This window comes from Cololabis saira, chromosome 10 (genome assembly GCF_033807715.1).
Source record: "Cololabis saira isolate AMF1-May2022 chromosome 10, fColSai1.1, whole genome shotgun sequence".
In the NCBI taxonomy this organism is placed as follows: domain Eukaryota; kingdom Metazoa; phylum Chordata; class Actinopteri; order Beloniformes; family Belonidae; genus Cololabis; species Cololabis saira.
The window spans coordinates 25444762-25460086 of NC_084596.1; the positions used below are offsets into that span (position 1 = coordinate 25444762).

General features: G+C 38.8%; 1 protein-coding gene across 3 annotated transcripts; it reads right to left on the bottom strand.

Annotated features, from left to right (window-relative positions):
* Positions 1-1895: 1895 nt before the first annotated feature.
* Positions 1896-15083, bottom strand: LOC133452706 (uncharacterized protein KIAA0040). 3 transcript variants are annotated; one of them, XM_061732265.1, is made up of 3 exons: positions 8803-8972; positions 8326-8404; positions 1896-4617 (listed from the first exon to the last, which is right to left on the bottom strand). In XM_061732265.1, the coding sequence occupies exon 3, from the start codon at positions 4086-4088 to the stop codon at positions 3768-3770; it is 321 nt and encodes a 106-aa protein (XP_061588249.1). In that variant the 5' UTR covers positions 4089-4617; positions 8326-8404; positions 8803-8972; the 3' UTR covers positions 1896-3767. The 3 variants fall into 3 exon arrangements, with proteins under 3 accessions (XP_061588249.1, XP_061588250.1, XP_061588248.1); XM_061732266.1 differs by lacking the exons at positions 8326-8404; positions 8803-8972 and adding an exon at positions 14980-15083; XM_061732264.1 differs by lacking the exon at positions 8326-8404 and having other exon boundaries at positions 8803-8971.
* Positions 15084-15325: the final 242 nt, after the last annotated feature.

The following is a 15325-nucleotide window of genomic DNA, read 5'->3' on the forward strand; positions in this document are numbered from 1 at the left end:
CATTAAAAAGTTAAATGTGTTTACATGCTGAGGCTATGGAGGAATATGGTTCTATCGACAACAGCAAAACTTGTCTAAAAGCCCCAAAAAAGGGATCCATGGAACAAATAGAACAATTTACAAAAAGAAGTTTGTCATCTCTTGAAAGCTTTCTCATTTACTGCTGATTACTGCTCCCTTTTTTCAGTAACTTATTGCCGTAAATGTGGTTATTTGTGTTAAAGGAAGTCACTGAGGAAACTGCTGTCACTCAACCACAACAGCAGGTATCTTATGCACTGCAAACATACAACTCTTGTTAGTCTTTCTGTTATCACATTTGACACTCAGGCAATGTTTCTGTGGCTTCCATAAACATGATATGTTGACACTCTGCAAAAATCATCTGGAAATTCGCTGTCATTGACTTCCACGTGAAATGAATGACTCGTCAGCATGTTATCTAAGCTTCCAGTGTGCTATCCAACAGAAGACATTATGTCAAAACTTGAACAGTACGTTTCTTCACTTAAGTAGAATATGAAATACAAGACTGTACAAAATTGAGAAATCATCTACATTTTGCTTTATCAGTGTGTACGTCAGCATAAGTTATGCAATTAAGCATTAAAAAAGTATTATATAATTAAGGCAAAAAAGCAAAAAGAACTTTCCTTTTTCAAAAATTGGATTGAAAAAAATGTCAATGTAAATAGGTAATTGTATATATTCACCATTTCATTTATTTCCCCCTTCTGTCCTGCAGCTGATGCCGTTGTGTCTAGAAAACACACGTATATTCAAACTAAGATAAGTCAGAACACAGAAAGACTCAGAAAAACAATGTGATCTCAAACACTTAGGCTAATAAAAACTGATAATTAGCAGCGGCTACTCATGGCCATCTGCTTAATTACTGCAGCCTGAGGAAAATTAGATGGAATTAAATTATTGGTATTCATATCTGATTTAGTGAAGGTGCTTGTTAGAGGTAGAAAACTGGTCTTTTCACCGCACATGTCCCTGTAACTTTGATTGCATGACAGGTAGATTTAAAAAAAAAAAAATTAAAAAAATCTAAATCAGCTCTTCTGCAATGTTTTAGACACTTGTTTTCCACACAATATGCTTCTTACACAGTTGCCATAAGATTTAACAACTGCTAACCTCAAATCAGTTTTTTTTCACATTAGAATACTCCTATGACTTCCTCTTCATTTCAGAGTTTTGTTACTTATATGTGTAGTTTAAGTTTAAGTTTTACAGGTGATAAGGAAGATATGACTTTCATGTCCTCATATAGCGTTACGAGGTAGAAGCAGCTCTTCTCTATGAATACGTCTCTACCGTTAGAAAACTTGAGAGTCAGGATGTTGTGGTGCATAAAATGTCTGCAATATGCTTATAGATATCTTTCTGTCAAACACGAACCCCGGCTTCATGTTCAGAGAAACCGGTGAGCATCTCAATGTTATCTCTAAAACGTAGTCTTCCTGGCTAAATGTATTTTCTCTTTGAACATGAAGAGAAGAGGCAAACCCTTATCTCCACATGAGGACGTATCTGTCTGAGCAGTAATGAAATGAATGGGGAATGTTTTCCCAGCAGCACTTGAGCAAGTGCTGCAGATCATCTTAACACCAGAGTTAGCAAATGCATAAAGATGATGATACCGCAGAGGAGTTTCTGCCTAATTGGGCTTTGAGATATTGTACTTAAAAATAAGGGAAAAGGGCCTCGAGGCACAGAGTCCAAATCATTTCATTATTTCAGAGTTTCTCTTCTTCAAGAATTTTTCAGAAATGTTAAATCCAAAAAGTTAAACCTTGATCACACTTCGAAAATGTTTACTATGTGAGTTTGACTTAAAAGAATGAAAGTAAATGAGGACCTTGAATCGCAGAAGATAGTTTTCAATAGAATTTAATTTAAATTTCTCAAGTTACTATTTTCACTAACATTACATATGTAGATATCTTCTCAGAATTACACCTGAAATTTGAATTATATTTAGAAATACAGACTGAAACAATAGAAAACCACAATCAAAATGCACAGGATGTCCAGAACAGTACAATGCAACACATGCTCTGTATCGTATTTGCAAGAGGAGCCAAGCAAAGATGTTTATTTTACCAAATAGTTTTTTCTTATTACGAAATGTTTTTTTAAGAGTTCATACTTTTTTGAAAATCAATTTTAGCTTTTAATGCTAAATTTGACTTGTGCGTAATTTGACTTAATTGAAATTAGGAGACAAGATACCTGAAATGATAATACTTGCAAACAAAGACAAAATATAGTCCAATCAAAGTCCATTTGAAATCATATGTTTTCTGTAGTCCAAAGATAAACCAGTGAAGGCAGGCATAATGTGTTGTTTTTATGTGATTTTCTGCAAAAATAAATCCAAATCCAAATGCTCACTTTTCTCTTTGCTGCATCCATGCAGGAAATACTTTTTTATCTCGACTGAGACGATCACACATATCAACGCGATCAGGGTTAAATCAATAAAAGCTCAGTTTAAATGTAGCCTTGGTATATCTTTTTCACTTACTCTGCCTCAAATGCGCTTTTTATTCTTTTGCTGATCTGATCGCATTAGTAAAGGATACCTCACAGCAATATTGGTGTTGATCCAACTAACAACACAATAATCAAGCGTGTCTGAAAAAAGATTTACTTTCGTCTCTTTGTGTGAAAGCAGCTTGAATAGTACGTGTGCTGAGTGTTTTATGCACTTAATGGCATTTGAATGTTTTGGCCAAGTGCTTGCTTGGTCAGGTTTTCCCTACATCGCAATGTATCTCTGTGATTTGTATTCTTCTTTTCAGCTTCATCATCTGCTCTAGAATGTTGTGCAGCACATGGTATTGTCAAACTGGTAAAGACGTGTTCCTAAGTTACAGCAGGGTCGTTTTCTTAAGCTGCCATGTGTTGAACCCAAAAACATGTTTAATATTTTAGGAATGTTAAAAAGAATAATAATACTGCTAATCTTATACCTCTTTCAGGAATAAATCGGGGCCAGTAAAAACTAAACAATGTATACACTGTGTCTATGTCAAGCCTTCAATGCTTATCTCAGCATACCGAGCTCATCTCAAGTAAGTGAGATCAGTATGCTGTTAACAAAATTCCATCTTGTCAAGCAAAATAGGTATAATATGTCTGAAGAAACTTCAGTTTTCTCTGCAGGCAGTAAGTTTAGCTTTTCAGATGTCAGTAGCTTTTGCTTCAGAAAATGAAAGACTATCGTTGTCTAGTCTGCAGCCTGAATGTGAAAACTAGCCAGTAACACAGCTATTTGAACACTGGGCAGACCTCAAACTGGCTCCCTCTCCCAAATACAGACGCAATGAATTTCACATGGGACCTCTAGGAACAAAGTGCTCTCAAAAACTCTGAACACACACACACACACACACACACACACGCACACACACGCACACACATGTATGCACACACACACGCACGCTCAAACACACCTAGACACACATGTGCATGCTTCCATATTTCTTCTTTTATGTACCACATACTAAAAAAGCTCACAAAAATATTGTAAACATTGTCATAAAAACCATGGCACAGGACATTGTATGAATACAAACTGACATGAATTTATGTACATTGTTAGCATATTTCAACCCAGCTATGATGAGAAGTCTGAAAACGGTCTTCAGCCTCCTTTTGAGTTCAGCAAAGTCCACGTTTCACTCCATTTCTAACTCCACCACCGCCTGAACTGGCGCCAACATCAGCAGTCTCGGAGTCAGAACTGGCTGCTACACCATAGCCAGAGCGACATTTTCGGGTGCCATGGGCTTTACCGAGATCCACAAGTCTTCGTTGTTGGACATTTTTTTTTTCTTCTTTGTCTCTGACCTTGAGGTTGCTGTGCCATCTCTACAGCAGCAGCAACAGCAGCTGTTGGCATGGCGACAGCAACAGCAGTGGCAGCACACCACCACAGCAGTAAGGAAGACCAGCAGGGGAAGTGCAAGGAGGACAACCAAGCACACTGTGTTGTAGCCCCCCTGGGAGTGTTTGTCCGTAACAAAGATCCAAATTTGGTTGAAAAAATCTTGAACGCTTTTTTCCTCCATGGCTTCAGGTTAAAGATCTCCGGCACTTCTAATTGAGGCTGTCTTGACAAATGGGAGATTTTAAAAACATTGAAGAGGCTCCTGGTGATATCAAAACATTGATGATACTAATTAAGTATAAACGTTGTGTGATGTTAGAGTTTCTTCTCAGTGCTCAACAAAATAGCCGCCAATCCGTCATCTGTCAGGTAAGACCATTTTGATGAACTTTTACACGTTCTGGACTCTGCCCTGAGCCACAGTCCTGTCTGAGATATGTGCTCAGACTTTTGTTCTTAAATCAGCACACTGGGAGCCAACTTCATGGATTCCCTTTGTTTTAAAGTATCCCTTTTGGTGACAGGAAGCTTGTCTGTAGGAATGTTTTCTTTGAAATATCCCCAGATGTGATGATCTGATCTTGTGAAAAATCTGCTCTTGAGCTGGGTTTGTTTACGCACATCGACATTCCATTAATTGTTTTCTCAAATCTGCTCTTGTCCTTGTGCCCTTTCCCTTTCAGTTTGGCCAAGCTGTTCAGTGGGAGTGTCTGTGAAACAAATGACAAAAACAGCAAATTAAAACAGGCAGAAATGTCATTTCTGACTAGGGCTGGGCGATATGGACCAAAAGTCATATCTCGATATTTTCTAGCTAAATGGCGATACTCGATATATATCTCGATATTTTTTCTGTGCCTTAATTGGGGTTTCCCCCAAAGCATTATAGCATAGCATCTCTGTTAGATTCATTTTTTTCTGAGGCAAACCCTTAAAAAAACAGTCAGTTTTAATACAAAGCCTCGTGCCAAATGTCACACAGGTACCTTTATTAACAGAGGTCTGCACAATATCAAAATGTATAAAACAAATGAAATAAAAATAAACTGCCTGCATATATAGAATAAAAATGCTTCTTGAATAAAATAAAACAAATATCCCTTTCCTGCATAACAATTAAATTAAAATACACTGTACAATTAATACAATGTAGACAGTAACAGGCAGACTTTTCCACTGAGGTTGACAGTTGTGCAAATAACAAAAAATTTGTGCAAATCTCAAATAAAACATTCAAGTCAATTTGTCAGAAAATAAGCTATATCAAAATCATAAAAAAAAAAAATGTAAAAAAAAAAAATTTTTTTTTTGTTTTTTTTTTTTAAATCGATATAAACGATATTGTCTCGTACCATATCGTGTTTGTAAATATATCGATATATATTAAAATCTCGATATATCGCCCAGCCCTATTTCTGACTAATGTCTCGTCAGCTTTTCCTGCCTCTAATTCATCTTTATGTCTTTAACATTTCTTTTCCCGCTCTTCCTCCTCTCGATAATGTCTTCTTTGGAATCATCTTCTCTATCTTTATTCTCATCAATATTTCAGAGGTGTCATTCAGGATTCAGGGCAAACCCCTCCAAAAGTCCCACTGAGGAATACAGTAGCAAGAAGAGGAAAAAAGAGAGCCAGATATGCAGTGAGCTTGAGTCTGACGGAAGGCGAGATAAAGAGCGACAGTAACCAATCTTCCTGAGAGTCCCGCTGAGATGGAGAGTGTGGCAGAATGTCAGAAAAAAGAGAAAGGGGAGAGAGGTAAGCCAGAGTGAGACCTGCTGGAGGAGATTCATGTGAATATGTCCACTAATGGCTCCCACTGTAAGAGATGGAACCAGGCCTGAGTATTCGTAATATTCTCTTCTAGACTCAGATAAAATCTAACAGCTTTTCTGGTGGAAGTTTCTGATAGTCAGAAAGAAAAAAGAAGGAAAAGAGAACCAAAAAAAAATCCGACTGATTATGTCTGAAAGCTGGAGGAGAAATGACATCTTTGAACAAATACTTTTCAAATGTCTTTTTTAGAGGATCTAGACATTCAGCTAAAGACATACTGTACTGTATGTTGTGCTTTGGCTTCAGCAAGTAAAAGATCATCTCACATCTGTTATCTTCCTCGAGAAGATGATGCACCTGCATGTGGTGGGCATATAGAGCTGATGTGGTTGTCACCGAAGCTTTATTTTTGTGCAGCGTTGGTTTACCCGCTTGCTAACCTCCTTCCTGCTCATTTGCTTTAAAGGAAGTTACCATCTTTAAGCAAAACAGTATGTGCGTTCAGAGAGAATAATCTTAACTCATCTGAAAAAGATTCTTATTCTTATTTCTGTCTCTTGTAGTTGTTTTAGTTAGAGACATTACACTTGCATCTATTCATGTTCTCCCATCTATTTTTATTCAAAATGTGTGAACGGAGAGAAAAATTGTTGAAATTAAATAAAAGATATTAATTGAAAATGTACTTAATGACATGAGAAATGACAGTAATGTTACAACAAAATGATAGAGGGCATCAACAAAAACATGGCATTCATGGCTGGTTAACCAACTTTAACATAACAGATTTCTGTTTGAGCATTTTGTATTTCATTAATTATATATCCACAATGACTTGCTATTACTTTTTTTTTTTTTTTACCTGCACATGAAAGTTGAAAGTAAAGTATAGTTTCACCTCCAGCAGCTTAGAAAATAATGCTTCAGTGTTCATGTTTTAATAATTCTATTTACTACACAAGAAAATATTAGTCAGAGCATGAAATGTGCCTCCTCTGAACACTTTGACCACTATTTTTACCTCAGTGGGATGATTCATGCTGGACCTTTTATCTTTTATTTGTAATTAGTGCCAAGTTTCTGTATGTATTTTGTATGTACTTTTATTTCAAGCCCCACACTGGCAGTTATTACTACACGGTCAACTAAACTGTGAATAAACTTCTGAAAAAGTTATGCTTCAAGGCTTCTGCCAAGAAAAAATGGCCTTAAAATTATTCAGGGTATAACTTTCCTCTATTTTTCCCATTTTTCCTTATTCAGCAATTGGAGATCTATAAATATGGTAATATGGCTCTGCCACAATAATTACCCATCAGCAGGTGATAACTCAACAAAACTCTTTTGCTTCTAAACTTGGGGTAGTTCATCCGTAAATGTCTGAGTCAGAAAGGAAGTCCCATGATGGCTGATTAAAAAAGCTACATAAAATTTAAGGCATTCCCAATGATAACGTATTTGTTGCTTTTAACAATATTACAAATGTATCATTAACGCATTAATGCAAGCGTTCGGCTTGACGGCCGTTAGAGCCTGATATTGTGATGCTAACAGACACAACCGTCCTGGTCTCCGCCAACGTCTTATTTCGAGAGATGCACAGGAGTCTCCTACTCAGTGTTGGGTGTGGCATCAGTAAGGAGTTTGTATCTCTTCTGGGTCAACAATGAATCTTTCGTCACTGCTCTCGTAATCCAAAAGATATCTCATGGACATGTTGAGCTCTGTTATGCTGCGGCACCTTTGGGTGCAACATAGCCCCCTCTCCCATTATAAAAACACTGAAAACTCAAACCTAAGTACATAGAAGAGAGAAAACAGTGGCGTTATGTAGAAGTTTGATTTAGCTGCATTAAACACTAACAAGCAGTGAATCAGCAGCAAAGTCATCAAATGGAACGGATAAGTCATAAATTCCTCTAATCTGGAATAATGAGGTCACTGTGAGCTATCTTTGTTTTTATGTGTAGCAGAAGAAAAATGAAACAGATATATTTGTCTAAAAGAATTAAAAAAAATTCTAAAAGAGCTAGTTTCAAACTTTGTTCAGAAGAAACCTGAGCTCAGTTGTTTTGCAGAGTCCCTTTCAGCAGTCTTGTGTGACCATGAGTTTCTGAGTGTGCGCGTGCTGTTATTGTCTGAACTAAAGTAAGTTAGCCAAAGAGAGTGCAGCCATAAGTGAAATGACACTTCAGCGTTTAGATATACACGACCCGCTCATCAAATGATCTCACTCAGATGCTATTCTGTGACCCTCAGAGGCCTCTTCACTTTCTCATAACATCGTACTGTCCTTGAGCCAATCATATACAGGAAAAGTCCTTTTCTGGGGCTCACAAAGCCAGGAAAGAGCCGAGAAGAATGTTTTGATTGCACACAATTGGCCCTTGCTGCTTTCTTTTGAGGAACACTGGTGACCTAAAAGACTAACTTGTGACAGAAGGCAAAGCAGGAATCTTTAATGGCTTGCCCCGAGCACATGGTCAAAGCAGATCCCTCATCACTCATCATTATTTAGTCCAAACTAATTTGGACATGGTTGATTTTATCTGAGCCAACTGCAAGGGTTCTCGTTGTTCTACTTTTTGTGCTATCCTGCATTTCAAAGTACAAAGTACAGTTGTTCTGCTTAGGTACTTACTGATATTCTGAAGTACAGCTCAAGTAGGAGCAAGCGCTCAAGCACAGGACAGTTCAGACTTGTGTCAACTCGATCAAGACTGAGTGAAATAAGTGCAGGGGAGGGAAGAGGAGGGAAGTGATAAGATTAAACCGTAAGCAGTAAAACAATTAAGAATTGTATATACTTAATGCAGTACATAAATAGATGGTGCATTATTATATCCACTAAAGAGAGCAAGTGAATAGGCTCGTTTGTTTAAAGAAAATTATTGACCATCGGTAAATATCAAAAACAGAAATAAAGTCAAAATCTTATCAGGGCAAATAAGTCATATATCATGCCAAAACAACACAATTTAAAAGCAGCCTGGTCCTGAAATGTGGATTTTCAACCCTGGAATCACACTACAAAAGCATCACCAGCTTATATAAAGCACTTAGAACTGGTTCAAAGTATTTAGTGGCACTCAAGACGCCTCTGAAAGCGTCACCTTACCCCGCAAGCAATTCTGTAGTAGCAAGCCAGGTCTCCTCTGTTGTCTAATCCAGTCAGCTGCTCAGATGGCTGTTCTTTCTGATTTGGCATGTGGCTTCTGCTCTGTTCTGGTCCCCCTCACCCAGACATCTTGACATGTCTTCACTTTCTGTTCCTGTTTCTCTCTCTCTCTGCCTGTGTTTCCCGTCCTCCTCCTCCTTCTGAGTGTGTGTGTGTGTGTTTTGGTTGCGACGTCACTGCACCCTGCCCACTTTGTCTAAGAATGGGCCCTCTGTCTGTGCTGCACGGTGTAAAAGATTTTTGTGGCTGCTTTACTTGACCCGCGCAGGAAACACTGAATGATGTCACACAGAGGCAGAACGTTAGGGGAAACTAAGCAAGATTATGTGAAATGAGAGCAACACAAATGCTTTATTAAATGTAATCCCCACAGGAAAAGGCTACTGTACATTTACTCGTCTGGAAGCCTTGCGACACCGGCATAATATGTTGCAGGGAAGGAAAAGCCATGTTGCATAAACACGCAAAACAACACTCCACCCATCCCAGAGCCCCAAAATTAGAATTACAAAACAAGAAATGAAAGCTGCACATGCAGTGTGACTACCACCAGGTAAAATAGTCAGATGAAAGAGTGAAGAGTTCATATGAAGTGCATAAGCTCACAAACCATCACTCTGCCTGTGGCTTTGTGGTCAATGCCCTTTCAGTTCACTCAAGCAAAAGGAGTTTTATTCAAGTAGAACAAAAGCAAAGTAGTGCTCAGCTCCTTCTCTTAAAGTGGGATGAGTTGAAGTGCACTCAGACAAGTGCTGTAATATGTACTCACACACTGAATCTTGTTGGGTTGAGTAAACAATAGTTACATTTTTTTTACATCAAAATAACTGCTCAACTATATCTGAAGAAAGATCTGAACCCTAATGCTACTTAATAATGATCTTCTAGAGTTGGTTTAGACTATTGTTCTCTGATTGAGTCAGAAAGCACACCTCCTGAACATCTGACTGAACATGCAGCACACTTCTGTAGCCGCAGGGCACGGTTACATGAAAATGGATGAGACAAGCCTCACCACATCTGCAGTTGTGTCTGAGCCATCTTCGGCCAACTCCATTGGGCGCCTTGATGCAGGCAAACACACCAACGCCCAGTGCCAGCTCGCAGGGTGCTGGCTGAGTGGCGGCAAATACCCCAGTCTGGTCCAGTCCAGTCACCTAAAGCAAGTTTTGATTAATGACCTCAGTGCAGTGCGCCTCCCTTGGTGGAAATCCTTCTTTAAGGTAGTTTATATGAAAGTGATTACACAGCATATTCCATTTGCTGCTTTGCCATTTCAAAAACCTATGTGTAGAAGTAATCTTTTATGCACAGACATTCTTTCAATCTTCCAAAGGTATTTTCATATCCTAGACTTTATATGCTGCTCATATGGTCCTCAACTATCAGAGGTCACAATTAACAATATTAAAAATCTGCTGCTTGCTATCCATCAGACTCAAGAGCTCTCTTAGTACAAATAAGCAGCAGTTACCGTATAAATGTGTCATGAGGGATCTTTTATGATTTTCTACACTTTTATCAATGGAGACTTTGTTGTTTTTATATAATAAGCACTTCATAATTTCTGCCTAGTTTCCAAGCACACCTTATGGTTGATTCATTATGCGGTGACCCTCATTCATGTTCCATTTCCTCAGTGAAAACCGTACACTTATATTGAATTGAATCTCTGTTACCACGGGTGTGGCTGCCATCTGGTTTTTCCACCGAGGAACTCACCTACGAGTGAATGTTCCAAAAATAAATCCCTTTATTCCGCTCAAGTCTGTGGCTGAACGAATAGCAGAAAGGACCAGCAAGGTTACGTTAGATCACCAGTGAGACAATCATGACAGCAAAAAGGGGCTGTGACTTTCCCAACAGCGTAAGTCAAGCCTCATAAAATTACTGGACTGCGTAAAAGAGCATTTCCAATGAGTGAAACCTTCTGGCTCCGCCAACATATCATACACTGAAACGTGAGCTTTTATGAAGCCAACACTGCCCTCTGTGAGTTCTTGAATGTGGGCACTAATGAAAACTGACCAAAGCGTTGTTTCAGGGGAATCTGACAACTGCCCAGGAATAGCCTGCTAATAAAACAAGTCCCCCCAGAGGCAGACCTGAGCTGTGACTCACTTCTGTAAAATGTTTGGGCTCAGGCAGTGAGTCAGGCGTAGAAAGACATGACTAGCCTATAAAAGGAATTGGCTCTTGTTCTCAAGAAAAAGCTATTGCTGATGAAATATTGGTTGGCATGTAAACTCAAGGCTTTTATAAGTGCACCTAATTGTACATGAAGTCGCCCCGCTGCATTTAACATCTCAGCATATTTCTCATATGACACATGCTGCTCTCTGGGATTTTATGTCCAACATTTCTGTCTTGGCTTGTGAGGAGGAGAGGTTTGTCATACTCTGCTGCAAAAATAAACACACAGAGAGATGAAGTCCTTTAGCAGTGGAAGAAGTTTTTTTTTTCTTCTTTTTCTTTTTTTTTCTTTCCCAAAGTGCTTAATTTAAATCAATAGGGGCTTTCAAAGTTCCTCTTAGCTTACGCAGTATTTCCGAGGAGAAGGAGAAGCAAGATGAAACAGTCAGGGACTAAAGAGTCACTTGTCATAGCTGACATTTGTGGTTGCTATGGTTATTTGAGTCTCAGGTGGTCCAAAAAAAAATAAATAGAATTGAAAATCTGGTTCCACATAATTACAGCAGAGTGTAAAAGTATTAGGCACCTTTTGTCTTGTCTTGTCTTATATCAGTTTTAATGACACTGATATTTATTTTCCAGATTTTTGATAGTACAAATACACGTCACTTTGCCAAGCCATGTAAAGACTTTGGAGGACGGGGGACATGGAAGGAGGCAGGTATCTGCACAGACAGATGAACTGACATGTATGGTAGCCTGGTGAGTACACCAGTAAACCAGCTAATGCACCATTCAGAAGGAAAAAAAGTTTTTTTTAACTACTCCTTTAAAGCAGATAAATGTTGCATAAGAACAGCTGTGTCGTAATCTCTGACAGACAGACTCTTGTTTCTGAGAAAAATGTGTGATACACAAGCACAGACCACAACGTGACCTCACGTTATCATACAATAACCAAGAATTACATGGATGCACTTCCCTGATGTCTTTATGTGTGTGTTAGTGTGTGTGAGAAAGCATTTAGCTATTAGTAAATACACGTTAAAATACATTCATAGATGCAACATTTTAACCCAGAAAATGAATTCTCAAATACCTGCAGCCATAAATTATTCATAATTATTTATTTGCTTTGATGGTTATGTTGGTGATCATTGTTTTGCATCAATCTCCTCAGAGTGTTGCTTTTTTATTTTTTATCTCTGTTCTTTTCCCAGTTAAGCTTTCATTGGATATGAAGGACATGCGATTTATGACATGTCTTCTTAATTTTGGGGAGATTTTTTTTTTTTTTTTATTTTTGCAGTAAGGTTTAAACAAAAAAAAACCCAAAAACCAACATTCTGCTTCAAGGAAGAAAGTGTTTTCATCCTGAATCTTGCGATGCTTTAACTCACTCATAACAACTTTGGCTATGTTTCAGATTGTGAGGATTTTCTTTTCTGACTCTTTTTTTTTTTTCTGTTTTCCTTTTAAGCATTCTGATATAACCTTTTCACTCCAGATTTTTAACTGCTAAAAACAACTTTTACTCTCATTCTTTCACAGAACGATTTCCATGAGCTCCTGTTTACTTTAAATTGTGAGAGCATTGATTTGAGCCTGAAATGCAGTCTGAGAAAGCAAATGTAATTGTATACACTCAAACACACTTCGCTTACCCTGTGGCTTTGGAAAAATAAAATCCTGGAGCATGTGAAGTACTTTTTCTGTAGGTGACGTGAAAAAAGAGCAAGTCTCTGCTGAGCTCATCTGTCAGGTCACAGCAGCCCAGAGCGACATTTTCACGTCCCTGCTCTCGCGTCTGAAGGGCTCCAGAGGACTTTGTTCAATCAATGAAGGAGGCATTACAGATCCCCAGTGGCATGCTACAAATATTAACTCTGTTTCCTAGTTGGCCTTAAATCATAGGAAGAGCAAGAGCAGCTCCCCATGTGTGTTAGACTATATCATACTGGCTATGTGTCTTAAAATGATTAGACTACAGCTATACAGTTGTGTCAATGTTTTGCTGTCATTTTACAGCAGTAATTGAGGTGGTCAAACCTTTGTCCAGTCAGTTTGAAAACAAGTGTTAATGAGATAAGACTTGGGATACGAGGTAAAACCTAAACGGTTATGACTGAGAAAATAGGATTCCACTGGTGTTTTATAGGACGATAAACCTGGAGTTACAATCAAGAATAGTGTGTTTTACCCATTGCTTTGTTATACACTCACCGGCCACTTTATTAGGTACACTTGTCCTACTGCTCGTTAACGCAAATTTCTATTCAGCCAATCCCATGGCAGCAACTCAATGCATTTAGGCATGTAGACATGGTTAAGACGATCTGCTGCAGTTCAAACTGAACATCAGAATAGGGGAAGAAAGGTGATTTAAGTGACTTTGACTGTGGCATTGTTGCTGGTGCCAGAACGCTGGTTTGAGTATTTCAGAAACTGATAATCTACTGGGATTTTCATGCACAACCATCTCTAGGGTTTACAGAGAATGGTGCGAAAAAGAGAAAATATCCTGTGAGCGTTCTGTGGGTTCTGTGGGCGCAAATGCCTTGTTGATGCCAGAGGTCAGAGGAGAATGGCCAGAGTGGTTCGAGCTGATAGAAAGGCAACAGTAACTCAAATAACCACTCATTACAACCGTGGAGAGTCTCTGGATGCACAACATGGTGATCCTTGAGGCGGATGGGCTACAGCAGCAGAAGACCACACCGGGTCATTCCTGTCAGCTGACAACAGGGAACTGAGGCTACAATTCGCACAGGTTCACCGAAACTGGACAACAGAAGATTGATGGCGACTTCCAGCAGGATAACGCGCCATGTCAAAGCGCGAACCATCTCAGACTGGTTTCTTGAACATAACAATGAGTTCACTAATCAAATAGCTTCCACAGTCACCAGATCTCAATCCAATAGAGCACTTTTGGGATATGTGTGCAGCCGACAAATCTGCAGCAACTGCGTGATGCGGTCACGTCAATATGGACCAAACTCTCCGAGGAATGTTTCCAGTACCTTGTTGAATCTATGCCACGAACGATTAGGTCAGTTGTGAAGGCAAAAGGGGTCCAACCCGGTACTAGCAACCTGATGTACCTAATAAAGTGGCCGGTAAGTGTCTGTGTGACTTATGAAAAAATTGTACTTTATTTAAGACTGCATGTTTTGTTTTATTTTTTGCCACTGCTTTCTTTAACACATTTGACAACATGACAGAGAAAAGGTACCAGAAACAGCATTTGACTGCAAATAAGTAATATTTAAAAAAATAAGAATTTAAAACATATCAGTTCACATTCTAAGTGTTGTAGAATAAAAGATTGAATTAGGGCTGTCATGAGAGATGTAGATGTTAACACAGTTTACAGTAAATACTCGACAAGAGAAAGGGAAGTGTGGATTTTCCACTGTAGCTGAAATCAGCTCAATAAACACTGGGGAATAGCCTTACTTCTCTTTTGATCCTTTCATTTTGATTCAGCTTTCTCCTTATTCTTCTGCTTGAGATCAGATGTTAGTCTGCACATGTATTTACAACCTCTCCTTAAGACCGTTGTCAGCTCATGCTACATTTATAGGCCAGCTCATTCAAGAGAGGCAGGAGTAGGTGGATTTTAGAGATTGCCTTACAGTTTTATCTGTGGATGGATGACCTTTAGCAGCAGCAAAAAGCTTAAACTTTAACCCAATATAAATTATAAATAAATGTGGAGGGTATTAGTGCTCATTCATTATTAGTTATTATAAAGAAAGGCAGTCTCATTAAACACTATACAGGCAAAATAACACTTACCCATTCACTCTCACACTATTGTGCTAAATGTACCAAAGTATTCAAGACCTCATTAACAGGTGGTTTATTTTACATATGTAAAAGTTTCTATCTGCAATACAGATGCACAAATATACATCTTAAAAATAAGTAAAACCTAAGAACAAATGGCGTGCAATGCTCCATCAGCATACCAATCCTTACCTGACATTGAACTCCTGTGAGGTTGCAAATTGACAAGTCTTCATGTCTCCCTTGCATCTGTGATTTATGGGAGGCCCTCTCTGTTCATGCTGCCCCATTCCAACTCATGGGTCTCTGAGCATCAATAAATGTCTGATGAAAATCAAGCTGTTCACCGGCCGGTTGTCCAATTAAGCCCCAGTGTTTACAGCTCCATCACAGTGAGAGTCTAACTGGGATATCTAGGTTGCACCTCCCTCTTATTCAGATGCCTGCCACAGCCTGTTAACTTTCCGGGATCAGTGAGATGTAAGGAGACCCTAGTTGTGTATGTGAGGCTGGGGATGGCCCCTTTTTCTCAGTTTCA